The 17,686-nt window shown below is 38.3% G+C and overlaps 1 protein-coding gene across 1 annotated transcript; it reads left to right on the top strand.

Annotated features, from left to right (window-relative positions):
- Positions 1 to 1,697: 1,697 nt before the first annotated feature.
- LOC115987054 (ATP phosphoribosyltransferase 2, chloroplastic-like) lies at positions 1,698 to 16,311 on the top strand. Its single transcript, XM_031110498.1, has 11 exons — positions 1,698 to 2,105; positions 2,221 to 2,280; positions 3,391 to 3,504; positions 4,766 to 4,831; positions 4,947 to 5,054; positions 5,151 to 5,234; positions 14,055 to 14,156; positions 14,299 to 14,412; positions 14,485 to 14,565; positions 14,914 to 15,033; positions 15,961 to 16,311. Exons 1-11 carry the CDS (start codon positions 1,890 to 1,892, stop codon positions 16,054 to 16,056), a joined length of 1,161 nt encoding a protein of 386 aa, XP_030966358.1. The 5' UTR covers positions 1,698 to 1,889; the 3' UTR covers positions 16,057 to 16,311.
- Positions 16,312 to 17,686: the final 1,375 nt, after the last annotated feature.

Below are 17,686 nucleotides of genomic sequence, written 5' to 3'. Positions count from 1 at the left end.
TTGGTAAGTGAGAGGTTCAAAACTCTGGGGAATCCAATTTCCAAAATTCATTTCCTTATATTTCTAAATTTTCTCGGCAACCAAACAGTGGACCACTTAGTTTCTTATCTTATTCCTCTATTTTCCTGTCGCTGAGCTGTTATTGTGTTTATGGGCAATTTGGTAATTTTGATAATTAGGTAATTGGGTGGGATGGGGTTTACCCATTATAATTAGGTTAGGTTGGGTTTGGGTTAGAAACAATTAGTTAAATGGGTTTTAATAGGTAAATAAGTTTTGTATACCTAACCCAATTATGTCCACCCCAAACCCACCCATTTGACACTCCTAATAGTAACAGTGGATTTGATAAGATGATTGCCTCTGCCTCAAGAGTTTAGTTAAATAAAGGACTTCTTCAGTTGCTTGTAACTAGGAGATTAGGTTGTTGATATCTTTTGTTATTATCATTTGTTATTAGATTGTTATCTTTATTTAGGATAGGTGTTATAGTTATTATCTAGTTTAGCCAAAGTTTCGGCTAAAGTAGAATAGCTGTCATTGTTATCGGTTGTGGTTATTTGGTATGTATTTAAGTTGAATCATGATGAATAAGAGGCAACAGAGAATTAAACCAAAATTTCCTTTCCTTTTCCTCATTCTTGGAGATTAGACATCTCGAATAGAAAACAATTCCATTAAACCAACTGGGACAAATCAACAACATATCACGTGTTTCACCAATCCTTAGTATAATTTTCATTGGTGAATTCTATTACAAAATTTTTTAAAAAAAAAATTAAGATACTATTCAGTTAAAATTTCATTACCCCAAGTTTTAAGAGATCTAAAAGAATATTTAGTACATATTTTATACATTTGAATCTTTTGCTGTAATTTTTCATCCATTAAAAAAAAAAAACAAATGTAGCCTTACATGTGTTTTCTAGCATGCAATATATTTTATTTTTCTACTACTCAATTTTAATAATACTGTAAAGTAATTTTAAGATATATAATTTTAATTTATTTCATATTTTCAGTAAGTAACATCTAAGTTGTAACTATCAATGTAACATAATTCATGTTGGTTTGGATGCTTTGAGCCAATTTTTTTTTTTTTTTTTTAAAAGAGTTAGTTAATTTTTTTTTTAATAGTGATAATCTATTACAGAAAAGTTTTACCAGTTGAGATAATTAGAACCCACATAAAGTAGTTTATTTGTTTCAGTAAAAAAAAAAAAAAGTTTATTTGTTAAAGGCATATGCAAAGCTATAGAAAATAATTAAAAGGTAAACTAAATATTTAGTCTATATCCTTTAAATCATATTGTAATTTAATCTCTAACCTTTCAATTGTGTCAATTTGGTTCCTAATATTTTAATGTTGTGTCAATTTAATCCGTACAGTTATCTCTTAAATAAAAATTAATGACATAACAAACGGTCAAAATAAAAAATTAGTTTCTTGCTATATTAACATAAATTAATTTTTTATTTTGGCTGTTTGTTGTGTCAACAATTTTCATCCAATAAATAACGAAAGAAATTAAATTAACACGATATTAAAAAGTTAGAGACCAAATTAAAACAGTCAACGTAAGAACCAAATTAAGAACCAAATTAAAAGATAATGCAGAGGATAAACCATAGTGGTACTTTTTTCTCCACAAGGATAAACTGAAAAACCTCGTGTGATATCTTCAGTTGGTACTTTTGTAGTGTCAATGAATCCAAACCCCACACATCACAGGTTCACAGAATCACAATATATACCTAAAAAAAAATCCTTCTCTCATTTATTTTTGCCTATTTTTACTCTAAAAAGCGGCGGCGTTTCAATCATTTCTCTATCTCTCTCTCAAACACTCTCACACACACAGCTCGAGCTTTAGCGAACCGAAAAAGCAATGTCTATGTCGATGCTCCAGCCATGCCTCTCAGGCTCAATGCCTTCATTCCCCTTCAAACGCACCGTTTTGGTGTGCTGCGCTTCGTCGCAGCAGTCCCACGTGGCGCTGGTGAACGGACCGGTGCTCGACGCTCGGGTCCCCGAGCGAACCGAAATCCGATTCGGCCTCCCTAGCAAAGGTCGCATGGCCTCCGATACTCTCGATCTTCTAAAAGTACACATTGTCTTTTTTTTTTTTTTTTTTTTCTTTCTTTTCCTCTCTGTTTGGTTCCTGAGAAAATTGCATTGCATTGAAATTTCTTATAACTTTTGTTTTGTTTGTGTGAAAGGATTGTCAATTGTCTGTGAAGCAAGTGAATCCACGACAATACGTTGCGCAAATTCCTCAGGTATGCGAAAGCGTTTCGTTTATTTTTGTCAATTGCATTTGTGAGAATTAGGTATGATGAAATGGATGCCAAATTGTCTCAAAAGAATTAGAAATAGGCTTAAATACATTGTTGGTCCCTAAAGTTTTGTGCACGAGCGTTTTTAGTTTTCTAGGGACTAAAATTGATAATTTCAAGTTTATTAGGGACTAAAAATAATCACTTTTAAGTTTGTTAGGGACCAAAAATTGATCATTTCAAGTTTATGAGGGACTAAAAGCAATCTATTTAAGTTTTTTTGGGGACTAAAAACAATCATTTTAAGCTTGCTAGGGACTAAAAGCTATTACTTTAAGCTTGTTAGGGACTAAAACTGATTAGTTTATGTTTCTTAGGGACTAAAATCGATAACTATAAGTTTTTTTGGAGACTAAAAGCAATCAAATTTAGTTTGCTAGGGACTAAACGTGATCAAATTTAGTTTTTTGGCCTTAGAAATGACATTTTGTTGTGGAAAATCAGGAATCAGTGTGATAATTCTGAAGGAATGCTGAGATTGATTTTCCTCTTTTGTTCTAACTGATACTTTATAAGCAACTGGCTTTGAGTCTGACACTTGTTTAAGTAAAGAATGCTTAGATTGCATTCCCAGTTGATTTTCCCTTCTTTTTAACGACAAGCAGTAGCAGTCTCATTACTAGTGTCATTTGACTCAATTAACCTGACTTGAGTCATGCCCAACTTTAGCCATGTTTAGTATGTTTGGTTTAGTTTATTAATAAATGAACTAAGAAAAAAAATAATCTATATATGAAAGATTCTTAAATGTTTGCTCAGAATATAATGTTGCCCAATGCAGTAATATGACCTAGCGTCTTTGGGCATGTCCAGTGGGGTATGTGTCATATTGCTTGAAAAGCTAACAATGGAAAAGACATGTATAGGAAGTTTTTAAAAAAATTGTTGCATGTTTGTGCTATTGTGTGCTCCAATAATTCATAGGTCAATCAATTATAATGGCACTTCCTGGGTTCAAGCCCATTGGATGCCTGTGTGACTGACGAATAATATAAATAGTTAATCCTAGATACATTCTGTGGCCAAATTTTTTAATACCCATGTGTTTTGCAGCTTGCCAATTTGGAAGTTTGGTTTCAGCGGCCAAAAGACATTGTTCGGAAATTGGTCTCTGGAGATCTAGACCTTGGTATTGTGGGTTTTGATACAGTCAGTGAATATGGCCAGGTAAGCATTAAGTTATGAACTGTTTCTGGTTCATTATTTGGGTAATTGGGTCCCTGGGTGTTCTTTTGATGTTTACATATATATGGGCATAGTGACAATATTTTGCTTTATAAGTTGAAAAGTAAAACCTGAAATGCCTTCCCCTTTCTTCCTTAAGAGTAATTTTCCTGCCAGTATATTCATTTAGATGTTTGTCACTCACTCTCTCTCTCTCTCTCTCTCTCTCTCTCTCTCTCTCTCTCTCTCTCTCTCTCTGTTGTTAGTTTGAAGGCCATACATTTGAAAAAGTATCCTTTACTTTGATGAGGAAAATGCTTGTAGAGTGTGCACAAGTGTGTGCGTATATATATATTAAATAAAAAAATTGAACTTTAGGTTTGTATTGGATGTTTGATCCTAACCTAGTCTATGACACCTTCAGAATCAATGATCTATAAATCATTAAGATTGGATACTCAATGTTACTAAAGTTATTTAGAATGCCTATTAAGTTGAGTACTCAATGCTACTAACTGGAGTAATTCAAAATGGCCATATAAGGTTAGATACTCAAGCATGCTTTGTCACTTTCTTTTGCTCTCTGCTATTTGTTACTGTGTTTTTTCTGTGTTTCTGGCTGTTCCAGCTGTGCTTCTATAGTGTCTTTGTACTGATCTGATGTATTTCCTTGAAATAAAAATTTGCTTATTCATAGAAAAATGGGGGTTAGATACTCAAGCATGGCTTAGAAGCCAGAGCAAAATTGTAAGATTTGTTTCAGGGAAGAATTTAATCTATTAAACACACACACGTGCATCCAATGAACACTCCAATTATGTGAAGCATTCCTCCCTTTGTCATTACCTCAATAGAAACTTGTGCACGTAGTTTACACCTTGGAAAATAGGCAGAATGCTTCCAAGACCCTCCATATTGGGGGTTACAGACACATAAATGCAATGGCATCCTGTAATTAGCTGGTAGATGCTCTGCTATACTCATAGAGGTGGATTGTTAGTAAAGGGTCTGATACTTTTATCAAAGGGAAGAGTTGCAATTAGCAGCAGATCATGGACTCGTTATGAAATTTAAATAGCAAAATTTCCTTGTTTCTTGTGTATACCTTGTGTACTAGGATAGTGCTTTTATTTTTGCTCCTTTTTTTTTAATGAAATTCTATTTCTTATTAAAAAAAAAAAAAGAGTCCTTGTTTTCTTATCAAGGATTGGTATGAGGAAGTGCATTACCATTAAAAGTTAATCATTTTTGTTCCTGCTGTCAGGGGAATGAAGATCTTATTCTTGTTCATGATGCTCTTGAGTATGGGGATTGTCATTTATCACTGGCTGTAAGTTCTAGCAGATAGCCAACTGAAACTTACTGCTTATCTCATAAATTTTACTGTTAATAATCTTGGTATATCACCGATCATAACAATCTTGGTATATCCTTTGCCCTTTCAGATTCCCAAATATGGGATTTTTGAGAACATAAATTCTCTAAAAGAGCTGGCAGAAATGCCTCAATGGACCGCTGAAAAGCCTCTGCGAGTCGCTACTGGATTCACCTACGTATGATCTGTGTTTCATTTTATTATATTATGAAAAGTTTAGTTTTTTTTTTTTTTTTTGTAACATTTTCAGTTTTGGCCCTATCCTTCTGCACAGCTAGGTCCTAAATTTATGAAAGAAAATGGACTAAAGAATGTGACTTTTTCAACTGCTGATGGAGCACTGGAGGCAGCTCCTGCGGTGAGAAATGCATTCTTTCTCTATGATTTGCATATTTCTTTGTTTCTTTTTTCTATTTTCATTTTCCTCAATTTAGAACTGAATTGTTGCTGTCCATTGAGATAGTTGATCTAGTCCCTTCTCATATATTAGCACAATGCATGTTGTTCTCAGGGAAGAGGCTTAGAATTTCTTTTGATCCAGAATATTGATCACCCTGCTAGTCAGTTTGTTTGTTATTAACATATTCTTAATATTCTTTTCCCTTTTAAAGAAGATTGTTTATTTTGGTTATCTAATTATTTATATTCTCTACTGTTTTACCAGAATAATGGTTGATGAGATTATTTGTTTGATTGTCAGTTCTGTATACAGCACTGGACAATCTCTTTTCATTTTCCCCCCTTGCTTAGAGACATAATTCTTTTGAGAGATGATAAGAATGGAAACCATAAATAAGCCAGTATGGTTTTTTTTTTTTTTTTTTGGTGGGGATGGTGGGGTGGGGGCTGGAAAGCACAGACGCGGCTCCAGAGGAGCCGTACCCGCGTCCGACGCGGCCGGACGCGGCAACGCGCGAGCGACGCCACTGCCCGTGCGTCCGGCCACGTGTCTTTTCTTTTTTTTAGCTGACTCGCACCGACGCGGCTCAGACTCAGCCCGATTCGCGCTGAATCGGGCCGTATCAGGCGAAACGGCCGATTCAGGCCATGGCAGAGGCGAAACCGGCATGGCAGAGACAGCGGCTGCTGCTTCTTCTTTTTGTTCTTCTTCTTCCGGCATGGCAAAGGCGGCGGCTGCTTCTTCTTCGTTTTGTCCGCTCGTTCTTCTTCTTCTCCTTTCTTCATTTTGTCTGTCCTTTTCAGTTCTATTTTAAATTTTCCTTGCATTGTTTTATGTTTTCTTTTTGTTTTGTGAAATTAGCACGTGAGTGGACCTTGCCTTGTTTTATGTTTGTGAACTTAGCACGTGAGTGGATGTTAGAAATGATAAAGAGATTTGACAAAACTTTATTTTTACAGGCCACACGTAATATATGATTAATAAAATTATTTTAATATTTAACTTGAGCTTTTATATTGCGTTTTTAATAGTAATTTTTTTAAAGAATATTTTAATAGTAAAATTGTTTTAATAGTATTATTATAATTATTGGATAGATATTTAGACTTGAAATTGATAAATTATCTGAAATTTGGACTTATAGTTTTAAGACTCTCAATAAATTATATAAATTTTGCCCAATAATATATAAAGAAATATATGTATATAAAATTATTAATAAAAAAAAAGTACAAAAAAAAGTATGCTTAGTAATATATTAAAAATTTAAAAACATCATGTTTTAGTTATTATTTAATATTGCTCTTAAATTTGGCATCTGTTTATATAATGTGAAAAAATATTCTTAGCAATATATTAAAAATATTTTTAATAATTTTTTAATCGCCGAGTCTCGCCGCACCCACACCCACCTTTTTCAAAAATTGCCGAGTCCCGCACCCGCACCCGAATCCCGAAACGCACCCGTGCTTCATAGGGTGGGGGGAGGTTGGTCTAGTTCATAAAAAGGCATAGCAAGAAATTGAGAGAATGAATAAAAAATGGATAGAAGAACAACTAAAATAGAAATAGAAGCTAAGAGCATCTACAGCAGTGAAGCTTTTTTTAGCTATTTGGCACCATAAAAAGTTACTTTATCTATTTTACCTACTCATTTTACAAAACATCCTACAACAGTGGATCTATTTTAGCTTTCAACATAATAAAATAATATAAACATTATAATAAAATATTCATCATATACAGTGTGGGGCGCAAATGATTTATGGGCCAGGCCCCTCTACCCAGGGAGAGTCCAAAGGCCCAGGCCGAGGAGGATTATGGCCCAAGTTCAACGAAATAGCCTTTGGGTACCGCCGAGGGTAGTTCAGTCCTCGGCAGACCCACAGTACCTCCAAAGGGAAGGGTAAAAACGGTATAGGACTGGAACATGGAAGAAAGATCTAAAATATCCAGGGAAAGCTGCTGTTATTGCCATTTAATGTTCTGAACCCGACAGAGCCGCATTCTTTGGCTTTTACAACCATCCCCAACGACTTTGGGTATGGGCTGATGGGACAAGTATCAGTCTTGGAAAAGTTGACCCTATACGTGGACGAAGGACAATGAACGCAAGGAGATATAAAAGGAAAGATAAGTAAACTAGAGAAGGGGTTGGGAAAAATGGCCAGAAACCAGAGCCTCCCAGCCCACCTCCAGGAGAAAGACTCCAGGGGTGTAGGAAAGCTTAAGTTCATACGAACACCGCGAAAAACCCACCGCCTATCGAACAAGGCCTAGCCTTTCAAACCCACGCTCTACAAATGATATTGTTAGGGGCCTTTTCACGTGCGAACCCGACACTGTTACGGTCCGTCACGAATCGCGTCCTTACAATTGGCGCCGTCTGTGGGGAAGGCTTGTGTGTTGGTATAGGAAGTGGGTCGATAGAGTTTCTTCGTTATATCTAACCGTCGATTATAGAGTTCTAGTATAAAGTTCTGTTAGGGACTATGTTTCTTGACTAGGGGCTGGGTTGAGGAACTAACTCCCTTAAAGCCAAGGTCCCCTGTAAAGAGTAAACTAGGCACCTGGTAACGTTAACCGTATGGATAAACTCTAGGGGCTTGGCCGAGGAGCTAACTCCCCTAAAGCCAAGATCCCACACCAAGAGAAAACTAGGTTTTGGACAGAACCAAGGCATTGCATGGTCCTCGGACCCAAGCCTCAGGGGAAACCAACTACCTGGATGTGGAAAACTAGGTTTTGGACAGAACCAAGGCATTGCATGGTCCACGGACCCAAGCCTCAGGGGAAACCAACTACCTGGATGTGGAAAACTAGGTTTTGGACAGAACCAAGGCATTGCATGGTCCACAGACCCAAGCCTCAGGGGAAACCAACTACCTGGATGTAATGAAAACTAGGTTTTGGACAGAACCAAGACATTGCAAAGTCCTCGGACTCAAGCCTGTGGGGAAACCAACTACTTGGATGAGAAACCAACTATTTAAAGAAAAAACTATGGCCCGTAAACCTCGAAATCCCTCCGAAGAGAACTCCGCGTTAGCAGACGGGTTAATACCTTGATTGCGCGGATTCCTCGGTCTACCCTCGGATCCCCAGTATCAAAGGGGTTGATGCGATACGGCGCAACATATTGCCCCAAAAGCACAACCAAAGTCCCTCGCTACTTAGCTACCCTTTCAGACGAATTATTTAGAGATTATCGTTCTCGGACATTGGTCTAGCATGCATCGCGTAGTACTCAATGCTTATTCCGGTTAGTTCCAAGAATTTAATTTATTGAAAGTTACCATTGTTATACTTGATAATATTTGTGAGTTTAAATTAGTAGGAACCCGTGTTAAAGCATTTTTTCTGCCTGGAATATCCTTAAGGGCAAGCTTGCATTTAATATTCATGCATAAAGTAGTTGTTACGGAGAAGAAAGATATGTATGGAGAAATAGACACATATTTTATTAAGACAAAGGAACAGTACAGTGTACAATGAAAAGCTGAAACAAGCTTACACTGAAACTGACTACATAAGTAAAGGAAAATACAAGCGAGTGGAGAGAAGGCCGTGGGGACAGCTCAGAGGAGAGGTTGGCTACTGCGCCAAGTTATTGTCTAAGGAAACCATTCCTCGACACCTCTGCATGCCCATAACTCAGGCAGCCAAAGAACCTGACCTCAGGCTAACACCATCTACAGAAAAGGTGCTAGGAGCTTGAGGTTGGGAAGCCCCCACAAAAATTTGCCTGCCACAAGGTAGACAGTGCTGATGGTGGAAATTCCTTCTTTGGACATACCGAAAAACTGGCATGACCAGAACCTGCTTCGGATTTCGACTAAAAGAGGGAAGAGGACCCTCTCCCCTATGACGAAATGGAATGCTCCCTTGAACTTGCACCTCCTTGGCCCGTACCTCCCTACTCTGTGTCTCGGGGGGACATGACGCCTTTGTGGCGGAGGGAGCTCCTTTTTCCCAATCTCTGCCTCAAGCATGATGAACTAAGGGAGGAATTTGAAGGATTTGTGTGTGAAAAGGAGCAACTTTCTCTCCTATTTATGTTAAAAGATAAGGTGGTGGCATTTAATTCGCGCAGCGTCCCAAGGAACGCTACAGACAAAACGTCTCTGGCTCGACTTCCAACGTCGTCTGCAACCCTGAGATTAAAGGAGTCTCGAGAAGGTGCACCTCGAACACTGGGACGCCAAAAGGTACCGCGTGATCAAAAGTTATGGAAACACCTCTTAATTTGTGGGCCTAGTAAATTCGCGGCCCAGGCCCGTTCGGCATATGGGCCCAGGGACAGAACCAAGGCCTTGTATGGTCCTCGGACTCAAGCCTATGGGGAAACCAAGTACGAAAAATTATAAAAATTACAAGTTTTTGGGCAGAACCAAGGCCTTGTATGGTCCTCGGACTCAAGCCTATGGGGAAGCCAAGCACGAAAAATTATAAAAATTACAAGTTATTGGACAGAACCAAGGCCTTGCATGGTCCTCGGACTCAAGCCTATGGGAAAACCAAATACTTGGATAAGAAAAGGTTTGACTCTCATAAGAAAGGTTACTTGGTAAAAATGTCAGGTCACTTCATCCACGGCTTAAACACCATAAAATGTTAAGGCCAATAAAGGTGTAAGGAAGGGGGTGGAACGCCCCAGCATTTAGTCGTATAAGAGGGCTATTCATTTGGTAGGGGATATGTCCTCGGACGGCTATTTCTCACACGGCATCAAGCCTTCGGTTCTCTCCTTGGCTAGTTCCGGGTGAGTACTATTTTTTTTTACGGGTCGGCCTTATTGTGCCAAGCACTTCTACTAAAGCTATGGCGACATCATTTTATTATCAAATATTTTGGTCTTAGTCGTCATTGATTTAGATGCTATATTATTGTGCCGAGCAGCGCTTGCAAATTTATGAAAACATAGAGACATAACATGCGAAATAAGGTAGACAACAATTTTTATTAATATAAAAAAAATCATTACAACATACAAAAAGGGGCTCAAACGAGCCTATACAAAATGTAAACTGCCTAAGCAACCATTACATCTGTAGTACAGAAAAGTAAACTGTCAAGCGTCTTTTAAACTCGTCTTCAAAGTTTCTCCAATCTCTGCCTCATTGCTGCTCATACTGAGAGAGGGACTCACTTTAAAAAAGAAAATGAATGAAGAAGAAGGAAATAGTAAGGAAGAAATCAATGACGAAGATGAGGGGGATGAATAAAGAAGATGAAGGACATGAGTAAAGAAGGAGGAGAAGAAGAGAGAGAGATGAAGAGACAAAGAGAGGAACAAAAGATAGAAAAGAAACAGCACCAGGGCGGAACTGGTGCTGGGAAGACAATAAGAAGAGGGAGGGGAAGGGCACCAAGGAGCAAAAGAGGGAGAAGCAAAAGCACTTAGCCCTTGCCTCCGCCCTGACTCCTAACACGCCGGTGCCATATTAGGTACGCTCGTGAGGAGCCGGATGGTAACGATCTTGGGTGTTCTCGACTCAGTCACGTCGAAAGTTTGACGTGACGAGTCCCTGCTTCGGATTTTGACTGAAAGAAGGATGAGGTTGATTTTGAGTCTTCGCCATCCTTGTCCCGATCGAGCCATGATAAGCTTTATCGGAACGTGGCGTTTTTGGGAGGGGTGGGACTTTTGCATCCCTTGTTGTTATGGTAAAGTATTTTACGATTAAATGTATAAACCGGCGAGTAAACCGAATCTTAAGGGAGGCTAAGTATTCCAGAGTCGCAGGAGGATGAAAAGGGATTTTTGGTAAAAACAATCACCTCCTCCTGTCCTACTTATACAGAGGGCGGAGCGGGGGGCATTTAATAGGTTCAGATCTCCAAAGGAACCAGCAAACCCAAACACGCCGGTTCCGCTTCTCCACCCCATCAAAATAAACCATCGAATTAAAGTAGTCTCGTAAATAGTGATTATTCAAAGTGCGTTTTGAATACCCCAAGCGATAAGAATGCATCAAGCGCGAAATTAAAAACTGTCTCGTAGACCGGTGCACCTCTTGGGCATATGAAGCGCCGCCAGCATGTTCAATAGGCCGAATGGATTGGGCCGTAGGAAGAAGTTTGGCATCACCAAAACCCCCCTGTCCAGCCCAGAGGTTGGACAGCCGGGTTTTGAGGGGCTAATGTGGGGCGCAAATGATTTATGGGCCAGTCCCCTCTACCCAGGGAGAGTCCAAAGGTCCAGGCCGAGGAGGATTATGGCCCAAGTTCAACGAAATAGCCTTTGGGTACCGTCGAGGGTAGTTCAGTCCTCGGCAGACCCACAGTACCTCCAAAGGGAAGGGTAAAAACGGTATAGGACTGGAACATGGAAGAAAGATCTAAAATATCCAGGGAAAGCTACTGTTATTGCCATTTAATGTTCTGAACCCGACAGAGCCGCATTCTTTGGCTTTTACAACCATCCCCAACGACTTTGGGTATGGGCTGATGGGACAAGTATCAGTCTTGGAAAAGTTGACCCTATACGTGGACGAAGGACAATGAACGCAAGGAGATATAAAAGGAAAGATAAGTAAACTAGAGAAGGGGCTGGGAAAAATGGCCAGAAACCAGAGCCTCCCAGCCCACCTCTAGGAAAAAGACTCCAGGGGTGTAGGAAGACTGAAACTGGTACGAACACCGTGAAAAACCCACTGCCTATCAACCAAGGCCTAGCCTTCCAAACCCACGCTCTACAAATGATATTGTTAGGGGCCTTTTCACGTGCGAACCCGACACTGTTACGGTCCGCCCCGAATCGCGTCCTTACATACAGTATCATCATCTCTATCTTTTTCTCTCTCTTCCTCTTCATCTCTTTCTTCTCTGATCCATAGCAAGCAAACCACCACACCACAGCAACAATCACACCACGGCAAAAATCACACCAACACACCACAGCAACCCATGGATCAACAACCCACCACCACCAACCCACAGGCCACAATCCACCAACCCACGTCCACGAAACCCACTAATCCACAGGCCACAATCCAATCAGACCACACCCACGGCACAAACCCAGCACAAACACAAACACAAACACAAACACAAACACAAACACAAATCGAGCACAAACACAAACACAAACTCAAGCACACATACATAAATCTAGCACAAACTCAGCAGCGATGGGGCTGGGGTAACAGAACGACGATGGGGCTTAGGGGGATGGGTCTCGGCTCGCCAGAACCACTCAACCTGTGCCCGCCAAAACCGCTCGACCTGCAGTCACCAGAACTGAAGACAGATTGACCTGAGCACCACCGCGGTCAGCGAGCTCGCCGGCGAAGCAAAGAGGAGATGAGGGAGGCGCTAGAGGAAAAAAATGAGAAGGAAAAAACAAAAGAAAGAAGAGAAGCCGGAGAGAGAGAGATATAAAGAAAAAAAAAAAGAGAAATTTAATGAGAGAAGAGAGAAATTTAATAAAATTTTTTTTTTTTTTTAGCTTCTTGCTACAGTGCACATTTATTTATGGATGTGCACTGTAGCAAGAAGCTAAAAAAATTTAGGTATGCCTCCACTGCTGCAGCATGTATTCTGGTGTTTTGGTGGAGCTAAAATAGCTATATAGCTATTTAGCTCCACTGCTGCAAGTGCTCTAAGATGGGTTTGAAGACTGAAATAGAAATAGCCGAGCTCATTCAGTGAAAACACTATTAAGTGAGCTATGCAGCGGGGAAGGCAGTCTCCAACCGAGGAGTCCAAATTGTTGGCTTCACAGGTTTCTTAAAAGGAAAATATGGCTTTTTTCCTTTTGAGGAGGGGTGTGAAGTGAATGCATAGCTGACCTTAATTCATATGAAAGGATACAGTTGTATAGTGCAATTTAGATGCTACTTTCCACTTCTTTTTTTGGTTTTGTTTTGTTTTTGATTGGTAACTCTTCAAACCCATAAAATGCACCCCAAACTGGATCACAAGCCCGCGTGACCGAGCTTGGCTACTTTTCCACTTTGACTTCTGTTAGTTTTATAATAAAATAAAATAAAATAAAAATGGTAAGAAACCTTGAAATAATCGATTTTCATTGGACACCTTACTTGTCTTTCCTTGAATTCTCTCCACTTCTTCTCCACAGAGAAAGAAAAAACAAACAATGACCCTTCAAGTACATTTTGTTCACTATTGTGAACATGATGTACTCTTCTCAATAAAGCATTTATTACCAATCCAAAAAAAAAAAAAAAAAACGATGACCCTTTTCCTCTTTATCCATCATTCTTTCTTTTGTTGTTTTTAGGTGATGAGCATAATGCTCACTAAAATGTTGATAAATATGTCCTAAAAAATCCTGAATGCTTCAACGAGCTGTGGATAACAAACAACACAGATGATCATATATGGTTCAGTTTTGTTTTGTTCAATCTGTTGTCATGTTATAGCTCTTTCTGCAGTATTTGCCTTAATAAGATTCAGCACTACAAATATCCAATTGGTTGAAGTTGTCATAACATGGAGCTGTATGCAATGGCTTCTGAAGGAAAGTTGCAGGTCTTGACTTATCAAAAAAAAGGAAAGTTGCGGGTCTTGGGTGACAGTTCTGTATGTAAAGCAATTAAAATATGAATAAAATAATTCATTTTGTTACATTATATTTCCTGTGGAATATGTTGCCTTTTGGTTTAAGACGTTCATGGTTTGGATAATGACGTTACTTGTTAAAATGGAAATTTTGTATTGGATAGTGGTGTTATTAAGTGTAGCTGACTGCTTAATAAATACATGCTATCTCCACATGAATTTTATATAGACTACTTGTCTTTACTGTTTCAGATGGGCATAGCTGATGCAATTTTGGACCTTGTGAGTAGTGGAACAACACTGAAAGAAAACAACTTGAAAGAAATTGAAGGTGGAATTGTGTTGGAAAGCCAGGTTAGCTATCTTGGACCTTGTCAAGCATCAGATTTTGTAGTTTCTAGAATGCTATTAAAAGAGGGACTTCAGGCAACTACTTTTGTGCACAGTTAATTTTGCATGTTGTCTTTATCACATCTTGTCTTACAACATTCTTCAGGCTGTTCTTGTTGCAAGCCGGAGAGCATTGATCCAAAGGAAAGGTGCATTGGACATAACACATGAGATTCTTGAAAGATTGGAGGCACATTTGAGGGCTGTTGGTCAGTTCACGGTATGTCATGTTCTTCTGCTGCTGCATTTTATTTAAATTTAGTTTTATGTTGCTTACACACTTAACTGGCAGGTTACTGCAAACATGAGGGGAAGTAGCGCGGAGGAAGTGGCTGAGAGAATACTGAGTCAGCCATCATTATCTGGACTACAGGTGTGCTTTGGAATAAAATCAATCACTTTTCTTCTCCCAACTAAGTTTCCCACAATGGTTTTTTATAAGTAATAAAAAAAAATTTAAATGGAAAGGCTCTAGCCCTAGTACACTGGAAGTATAAAGAGAGGCACAAAGAAATCTAAGAACACATAAAAAAATAAATAAAATAAAAATCTAAGATCTAAAATTTCCAAAAGAAAGTAAGAAGCAAAGCCCTCAATCGCCCTCAAGGTTTCCCATTTTTAGTTTTCATATTTGGATGACTGAATCACAAATCATGATTTGGATTTTTAATCACCATTCCTGAATTTCAGGAGCTTTTCTTAATCCATTATATTTGTGCAGGGACCTACTGTAAGTCCAGTATTTCGTAAACGTGATGGGAAGGTAGCCTCGGATTACTTTGCCATAGTCATATGTGTACCCAAAAAGGCACTGTACAAGTCTGTACAACAACTGAGAGCGGTGAGCCTTTTTATTATCTTTTTTTTTATAAGTCCATTTTATTATCTATGTTAAATTACCGACTGTCCCAAAAGCTTAAGCTATTAGGAAATGGTGAGTTTAATCACTTAACCATAATAAGTGACAGGGAACTTAACATTTTAAATGGGAGGTAGAGTGAAGATAGGGAACAAACTCAGGATCTCCTGCTCTGATATCATGTTAAATTACCGATTGTCCCAAAAGCTTAAGCTATTAGGAAATGGTGAGTTTAATCACTTAACCATAATTCTAACAATCTATATGTAATAGTAATTATTTGTAATGTTACGTATGCTTGTTTTTCCGTCTCTCCTTACGTGTCATGAGGAAAATGTTAGTTCTTTGGCTCAGGCTTGTGTGTCATTCTGTGGCTTGGATTGATATTTTCCCATTAGACTAGTGTTTAGCCCTTTGGATTAAAAGATGATACTAGAGTAGCAAATGTTTTAGCTCTGTGAGGTATCTGCTCTATCTCTGATGGATAATTTTATAGAATTAACCAGCTTTTGAAAGGTTCACCTCTCCCCCCTAGAATTGATAAGATCTTTTAATGTATGGACAAGCTAGGTATTTCATAAGAAACAAATGTCTTGACCTTTACAATTGAAACCAACTTGTTTTTAAACAGGTTGGTTCAACTTAACCTGGTATGTCATGCAGGTTTGTCCGGTTTATGTAGCACCAGTTACTGAGGTTTGCGTCTTAACGTGTAGATTTCAAACTCATAAGAAATCTCTGTGCCCATAAAAGTATTGAACTATATAATATATGTTAAAAAACAAGGACACTATTTTCTGGCATCTCTCATCTCTCTAGGGATTTTTGTATCTGGTTCCACATTGAATTGAGTTTCCCCGACCAGAAATCCACCTGCAAACTTAATTGTTTGGATATTGGCTGATACAGGTTGGAGGCAGTGGAGTTCTTGTTTCTCCTTTGACCTACATTTTTGATGAAGAGACTCCAAGATGGCGCGAGCTTCTCAGAAAACTTGGACTTTAGTCAATTGTAGTAAATGTGTTGAGCATGTTTTTGCAGCTATGTTGTTTGCATCAATGTTGAAGAGGTTTTTGTGTTCATCCCAATTAGAAGGCAGACTTGATCATACACGATGTACTTTAGTCATGAATTTTTCAATCAATATTTGTTCTCATATTTTTTATATTTATATGATTGACTTATTTTTTATAGATTACATATATTTTGTTTATTGATCTGTAATGTATGTTGCCCGGGCATAGTGTTAGTTGTAGTTTATTTGGTTGTTATAGCTCACTTGTGGACATGATGGGTTGCTGTTTTATCGTAATTATTCTCACTCCCACATCAAGCCGATCATTTTCAGATAAAGGCTTTCCACATATGTAGCTGCCTCCATTTTTGGCTTGGGATCATATAATAACTTGTATAGGTGTAATCTGTCAAATTGTATTCTATCAATTTGTAATAGCATTCTAAACTCATTCCAACCCTTTTCACCATTCTTTGACACGCACATAGGCCTCAAACAAGTGCCCAAATATGGAATGGTCGCCAAACTAGTCCAAGATTCCTTCATCACCCATAGCTGAACGCACAAGTTTTTGCGAGATTTGCCGGTGCACACAGATAGACACAGGTGTTCTCCAAAAGTCCCCAACTCCCATAAACCTGATGTATAGAATTGTTTTCCTGATGATCTGTCTCTTATACAATACAAAACAGATTCAGGCCATGGCAGCTCGTGAAATATCTCCTCTGCCAATTCAAAATAAATGAATGACGGCTTCACATATTTCCTAGCACTCCAATAAATTGCCCCATTGCAGAGATAGTCTTTGGGATCAATGGAACACTGTAGTTACAAATATTGTCCACATCCACCAGAATTGTCTTCCAGGTAAAGGTCTTGAATGAAAAGATCTCAATCCTTTTTATATCAAAAGGGAAAATCTGGTAGGGCCTTACTATCAGTGGAACAATCATAGCCAAAACCAACAAGACATTGAATCAGGTGTTGATGTTGGTCTTGGTATGTTTTTGTAACATTAGGTAGATGGGTTCCAAACCAAATATTCAGATGTGCGTTTGCGCCTATTTTATATAATTCAATACATACCAAGCCATTGCAAGAAGCCAAGTTTGTCTCAACATATTCTTCACCCCACAATGGAAAACCCTGAAAATCAACATCAACTGGTTGACCATGAACACGGGTTTGAAATAGTGCTTCATAACCTAACGATAAAACGCAATTGTCACTACAAAACCACACATCAAATAATATCTATCTCTTTCTCTTAAAAAGAATATATAAAATTAAAATTTATTTTACAATTGTACTTAACTATGCATTGTCATATATCCAAGTTAAAGGTAGTTTCTTTTTTAAAATATAATTTTTTTTTTTAGTTCTTTTTTGTTTAAATTTATGGTTCAACTATGATATTCAATCCTCTATATGAAATTAACCTTAGTTTAATTAGTATTATTCATCAATTTCTATATTTACATCAAATTAGTCTTAATTTAATTAGTATTATATAATTTTATTTAATTAATGTATACATATAAAAAGGCCCCATATAAAATTTTCGCCTTAAGCTGGCCCTGTCTTTGACGAGGTCATTTGGGATCGTAAAGCTTCGCCGCC

Source organism: Quercus lobata, chromosome 4 (genome assembly GCF_001633185.2).
Source record: "Quercus lobata isolate SW786 chromosome 4, ValleyOak3.0 Primary Assembly, whole genome shotgun sequence".
In the NCBI taxonomy this organism is placed as follows: Eukaryota; Viridiplantae; Streptophyta; class Magnoliopsida; order Fagales; family Fagaceae; genus Quercus; species Quercus lobata.
Note: the sequence above shows the minus strand (reverse complement) of the source record. Positions and strands in the feature narration are given on the sequence as shown.

Bases quoted from the DNA above. Each gene is read 5' to 3' on its own strand.
- LOC115987054 (XM_031110498.1), top strand. From the start codon at position 1,890: ATGTCTATGTCGATGCTCCAGCCATGCCTCTCAGGCTCAATGCCTTCA. The intron at 4,832-4,946 runs GTAAGTTCTAGC...TTGCCCTTTCAG, and splicing joins ATTGTCATTTATCACTGGCT to ATTCCCAAATATGGGATTTT. The intron at 5,235-14,054 runs GTGAGAAATGCA...TTACTGTTTCAG, and splicing joins CACTGGAGGCAGCTCCTGCG to ATGGGCATAGCTGATGCAAT.